The sequence below is a fragment of the Pterocles gutturalis genome, unplaced genomic scaffold, assembly GCF_000699245.1.
Source record: "Pterocles gutturalis isolate BGI_N339 unplaced genomic scaffold, ASM69924v1 scaffold31783, whole genome shotgun sequence".
NCBI lineage: Eukaryota > Metazoa > Chordata > Aves > Pterocliformes > Pteroclidae > Pterocles > Pterocles gutturalis.
In genome coordinates this window covers 58,844-64,843 of record NW_010126677.1, presented here as the reverse complement: position 1 = coordinate 64,843, position 6,000 = coordinate 58,844, and the positions used below count along the sequence as shown (strand labels likewise).

At 41.3% G+C, this 6,000-nt stretch overlaps 1 protein-coding gene across 1 annotated transcript in view; it reads left to right on the top strand.

Annotated features, from left to right (window-relative positions):
* Window positions 1-1,775: 1,775 nt before the first annotated feature.
* Window positions 1,776-6,000, top strand: part of MICU1 (mitochondrial calcium uptake 1) — a gene marked incomplete at its 5' end in the record, with an annotated part of 61,478 nt that continues 57,253 nt past the window's right edge. The window contains one exon of the mRNA XM_010079063.1: window positions 1,776-1,819. Within this exon, the coding sequence (XP_010077365.1) occupies window positions 1,776-1,819 (44 nt within the window). The remainder of the gene's footprint in view (window positions 1,820-6,000) is intronic.

The following is a 6,000-nucleotide window of genomic DNA, read 5'->3' as shown; positions in this document are numbered from 1 at the left end:
TATATATATATATAAGAAAACAGTTGTCAGTTCATCTCTTGCTGGTGATCTACGTGAGCATTCATTCGTTTTTGGGTCTCCTTTGAAACCCGTTTGCTTTCCCAATAGTAGTGTCCAGTTGGGGATGATGGTGTGTGCTATTAAGACATTCTTTCACTTCCTATTTTTAACCCATGTTCTTTTTTAGCTTTCTGTGAGTATGTGTGTAACGTTGGGCTGTCAGGGATATGTCTTACAGCACTATTTCCTGGCATGGGAGCAGGAGGAGGTGTGCTTGAGAAATGACTTCATTATGACATGTGGACATAAGCTAAGCTCAGCTTAGTGGCCAGCATCCAGATGGATGGTCAGGGCAAGCTCCAACCAGATAATGTGTCTCTGGTAAAATAAGCACGTCTATTAAATGAATCTTGTGTCTAAATGTGACAATAGTTACTGTGCTGCATTTATATTCATGACTCTGAGAACAAAATTCAGAAGAAGATTATTAATGTCTGCAAGTGTGTATGAATATGCAATTTTTACTCTGTCAGGCGCACAAACTATTGAGAAGGTGCTTTCTGGCTTGAATATTCACAAATCCAGAAAGCCCTCTGACAGTTACCTTGACCTTTGAAATTGGTGACGGAGGAGTTTTAGCTGCCTTGGTTCAGAAAGGTTGAGGAGGTCACCCTGGAGTAATTAATAACTCAATTTTCTGCACTGTAACCATTATGAGCCTTTCCAGTAGACAGGATAGGTTTTATTGTCTTCCTTCACAAGCAGGTGATGCAGCAGGCATGGGGGAGGTTTTATTTTGGGTTTTTTTCCATATTTTTTCTCATTTAAATTGAATGAGGATGTGATAATTATCATAAACAGTGCCAGAAAATGCATGGGATGTAGCTCTGCTGAGGGGTTTTATTCTTCAGAGAACTGAAAAATCGGCCTGTGCCCTCCCAAAATACTGGAATTACTTTACTTGGTTTGAGTTCTGCTTAATCTCCTCTCAAGGGTGCATCTTTGCAACATTGGATTGCAAAGCTCCGATAATTCATCTTCCTGAATATTTTTGTCATCTTACTTCTATGTGCGGTCATCAGCATACATATAGCCTGCTGGGCATTGTGGATTAGATTGAGAGCTCTGTGCCTTAACTCTGCAAGTGCTGGGATTTTTTTTTCCTCTCTTCAGGATAGAAGAAACATTTTGTGATGGTATGAGATATTGAATTTACGAGTATAAATAGCCTCTCTCATCTTTCTCCAAAGTGCCTGTGCTTGCCTTCTTACAAATGCAGCTCCAACTTATCTCCTTTAAAATCTATTTATGAGCAATTTTATACTGAAATGTGAAAAAGTTTTGGATTTATTTCAGAACATACCAATTAATTATGGGAATAATTCTTTGTTTTCCCATTAGTGAGCCATTCAAAAGGTGTTACTAAAAATGGTAAGAGTTTTAGGAACATGCATTCACCTGGAGCATCACAGGCAAAATGTTTGCCTCGTAATAGTGCAGAAATCTACTTCGGGGTGGGTGTTTCAGGCTCTTGATTGATTGTTCTTACTGTCACTGAGAGAAGGAGGTTTTCTTCTCTGATGCCATGTGTTTGTTTTCTTTCATGATCAACATACAGACTACAAAATGCATGAAGCCAAAGAAGTTTTCTTTTGTCCTTATACTTTCTACTGATGCATTTTACTTTCTAATCCGTGCTTGAACAAAAAACACAAGAAATGCTTACTTTTACACTATAAGAACATTTTTTTAGATATCTTTTTTTTCTCTTTCAGACCTGGGCCTGGATCAGTTTATAGTGAAACGCTATGATGGGAAGGTGAGCACATTAGACCATTAAGTGTGTATTATTCAATGGCTTTTTTAACCTGGAGTCCTTTAGTTATTACCTGCATGTGGGTGTAAGTTAAATGAAGTATTTGAAGTATTCTCTTCTGAGCGTTTTGTTGTTTAGTAGCAGTGCACTGCTTTTTCTGTAATGACAAAAATTCATATTTTTAAGAGGTCTTATTTTAATGTTTACAGACAAAATATTTCCTCTTCTTATTTACTGGTAGGCCAGGAAATTATAGGTTGTAATCATGTTTCCTTGCTGCTTCCTTACAACTGTATGAGAGCCCCACAGGTTACGCCATTTCGGGGGAAACTCGCTTGACCTTTCCCTTCCAGACTCTTCTCAGGATTCCTAAAGGAAGGAGACACTCTTGTGTTTTTATCTGTATCCTGAGCATGTATCTTCCCTGCTATCAAACAGCCTTGCTCTGTTCCCCTTTTGAACCCTAGGTCCTTCCTACAGCGGTACAGGACTGTTTCGGATGTTTGGGCTGTTACGATATGTGTTGGTAAAATGTTGAGCATGCTCTGATCTAGTTTTGTCTGCTTGCGTAAGTGGACCCACATAGCATCCTCTGTGTTGTTATGGAAATCAGAGACTCAGTTGACCACACTATAAATCCCATTGGTGTGGAGTACGGTAAAGGCAGCTGTGGTCCTAGGACTAGCAGCTAATAACAACTTCTTGATGCAGATAATTGAAGGTTAGTTAATTTTCCATCATATTACCATGGGCACACAATGGTACTCCAGCTTTTAGCAATATTTCCATTTCATCTGTGTCATATGAGAATAAAGCTTCTGTTTTTCCAAAGGGAAGTCAGCATCAGATCCCCTCATTGCTGAGTGATGTACCTGATAGGTAGTGTCAGGCATTTCCAGAAAGCCTTGACACTGAAAAAAAATGCATTTGAAGCTTTTATATAAACACAGCGTGGGCTGAAAATGTGCAGTTCCCTATCTTGTTTTGTGTTTAGTAGGGGGAGGTGAAGACAGAAGGTGATAAATTCTTGGGGTCCCTGCCGTCAGCTCTGGTTACACAGGCAGCAGAGCGAGATTTTGCTTGAAAACAGACAATTGGAGGGTCACATTTTGGCAGTTAGTTTTGATGCATAAAACTACGAAACATGTTGTGAACACTTGTTTTCTTCTTCCCCTGCCACAAATCCCATGTCTGCTTTTCATGATTCAAAAAAAAAAGAAAAAAACCACTAAACAAAAAAAGTACATATATTCTTTGGAAAATATCAAATGTTTCTCCCTCTGGTTGATGACAGTATGTTTTCCATCCGCTCACTTTCATCATTTTATCTTGTCAAGCTATCACACTCATCCCTTAGGCTTTACATAAACGAGATTTGTTTGTGGGGAAGTGCTGAATCCCACACTCTTTTTGCTAATCGTTCATCTGTTTGTGAGCGCTCTGCCGTCATCCCTATCACATTGCATAAAAGACCCAAAGGTGATCCTTTTGCTGAACTCAACTTTCTGTTCCTCAGCACTGAGGGCTTGAATTGCAACGCGTTTGCACGTAGAGAGACAGTTACTGGATGTTGAAAACCCATGGTTGGAGTTTGAGGTGCCGTGCTTGTCTGTGCATCGTCACCCGTGTTCTTAGGATCTCGCCATTCAGTGCGGTGAACATCTGTGCTGACCGAAGGGTGGAGAACAGAGAGCCTTTGCCTTACACGCTAACCACCTTTCTGTCTGGCCTGTAGCAGAGTGAAATTGCTTTTTATGTAACTTACAGATATCTGTGCTGTGGTTTGGACAGTCTGAAAGTGAGGCAGCAGATTTAGGCTACTGCAATGGACTTTTCTTTATTGTTGTGTTCTCCCAGGACCTATTTTTCCCACAGTCTAATATTTCCGTAGTAGCAATTTGTTCTGTTGAAAATGAAGAAATAGAAGTTCTTGTTTGCTTGGCTGTCTGCTTAAAGACACCTTGGGACTGACTAAATCTGACTGTGGCTATTAGGGTAGTGGTAATGTCCAGGTGAGAGGATAATTCCAGGAGAGTATAAAGTAAGTTGGCCTTGGTAATGAAAGAAGCTGACAGTAGATTGCAGTCTGATAGCATCTTGTTCTCATTTTATTGCTTGCTTTGGGTTTCAGTTTAAAAAACAACACTGTCTTTACTCAGTCAAACACCAACTGAGGAGCTGGAGAGCTGACCTTACTCATTCGAGTTTCACTTGCGTAGTAGCATCCAAGGGATAAAATCCTTCTGCGTCTCTTCCTCCTTGCCTGTTTCCAACTACATATTCCTCCTGGCTTATCAAAGTATCTTTTACCTGGAGACTACTTTCTGGCATGTTCCCTTTGTGTGTTGGCAGAGCTGATGAGCTCAAGCAGAAGGCTAAGAGGTCCATTGTTCCCCGAAGCATCCTTACAAACGTTGCACAGAGGTGATGGGACTTGCAGTAGGGGTGTGTGCACAAAAAGTAATAGGTTTGTTCACTGGAAATTTCCTCCTCGCTTCTGAGGTGAAAAGAGTATGTGGGCAGTCAAGTACAAGCAAGCTGGAGTAGTGAAAAGTACTGGCAATCTGCAGGCTAGATCCTGGCTGAAGAGTAGCAATGAGAATTTGTTTTAGTTCCAAACAAACATGTCTACCCAGGGTTGCATCCAAGTAATAATTTAAAAAGAGACTAAGTAAAAAGAATAGAACCAGCTGTGCAGTCAGTTCCATTTTAATTACATGTTATAGGACAATGTTTAAAGTATCGGTGTGAATTTTGAGCTTGAATGTTTGAGATTTAAACACTGCAGCACTAGTAAGGAGATGAACAAGCAGCTCTTTTCACAGAACCAATTTTATTTACATAAAACTACCATCCAAACAACTGACTGGCTGTCATGCTGTGATCAGTACTGGTCTTGTCAAAGGACTTTGTGGAGTGATGTGCCTCTACATTGTAGTTGTGTCGGGTCTCTGAAGCATCTTGCTGGGCTTGTGATTGAATGCTATGGTGAGAATACAACACCTGTGCTTTTTTCCTGCCCCTCCTTCTTCTGGTGATAATGTATAGAGTTGATGGAGAGGGAGATCAGTGGTACTGCCTTGTTAATGGGAACAATGCTCCTGTAATTTGAGCCTAAATGCTTTTTCTTCATTCATTGAGAGACTAAAAACCCTGGAGACGTTCATCCAGCAGAAACTCTTGGTCAGATCCGTTTGCCAACTGACCTCATACTTTTCTTTGACTTCCTGCTGGGCTGAGTGGGTAGGGAGGCAACTCTGTTCCTGGCTCCATTTTTGTCTCAGTGTGATGGTTTCTCCCCCAGGGAAGCAAGCTCTGGAAGGTAGAGGAGAAGAGGCATTGATTACTCCTCATTCAGAGCAGAAAACCAATATTAATCCATGTGCAAACATTTTGAAGTGTTCATACTGAGCCTGAACAAAAGGCTGGTGTGAGAGTAGGCACCATCGGATGTGTAGCTCAGGGTGCTGTGGCGTGAAGGTGTGCAGACCGCAACTGTTCATCTGCATGTTTCCACTGTATCTCCCTCCTTCTCTTGCATTTTGGTGGTGGGAAAGCAAATGCTTTTTAAACCCATCTGTAGGAGAATTATCTCATGTTGTCCCCTTGTCCTACCACCTTGAAAAGCATGCCTCTGGGGTGAAGTCCTGTTTAATTTAACATGTGCTGTTCCCCTGCTGTTTGTTAGGGCTTAAGAAAGGGCGCTTTTGAGAGTGATGTGGAGATGTTCATTGCACGTCTGACTTTCAAACTGAGCCATTGTGCTGTTTCATCACTCACCGCTTGCATCTTGCTTAGCAAGACGATAGTGATGAATAAGCTCTCACTAAGTATATATCTTAGCACATGTAATGTGGCATAACCTTCATTAATGTTACATAAGTTGTAATACAGATGTAGTTTAAATTTTTATTTTTTCATGCCCTCTCTGTTTACTTGATGGGGTTTTTTTGGCTTACGCATTAAAGATTGACAAACTTAATCTCTCAGAGGAAAAAAGAAGTGATGCTGTTAGAGGTGTTCCTCTAAAGCATGAGCTGCATAGCCACCCTGTTGAGAGCAAAATCATGCCCTGTTACCTGGGTGCTTTGATGTGGTCCCCATCCTGGTGGGGCAGCGCAGGGGAGCTCCCAGGCATCCTGCAGCTGAGCTTTCAGCAGTGCAGCCTGGTGGAAAGGGGTGAG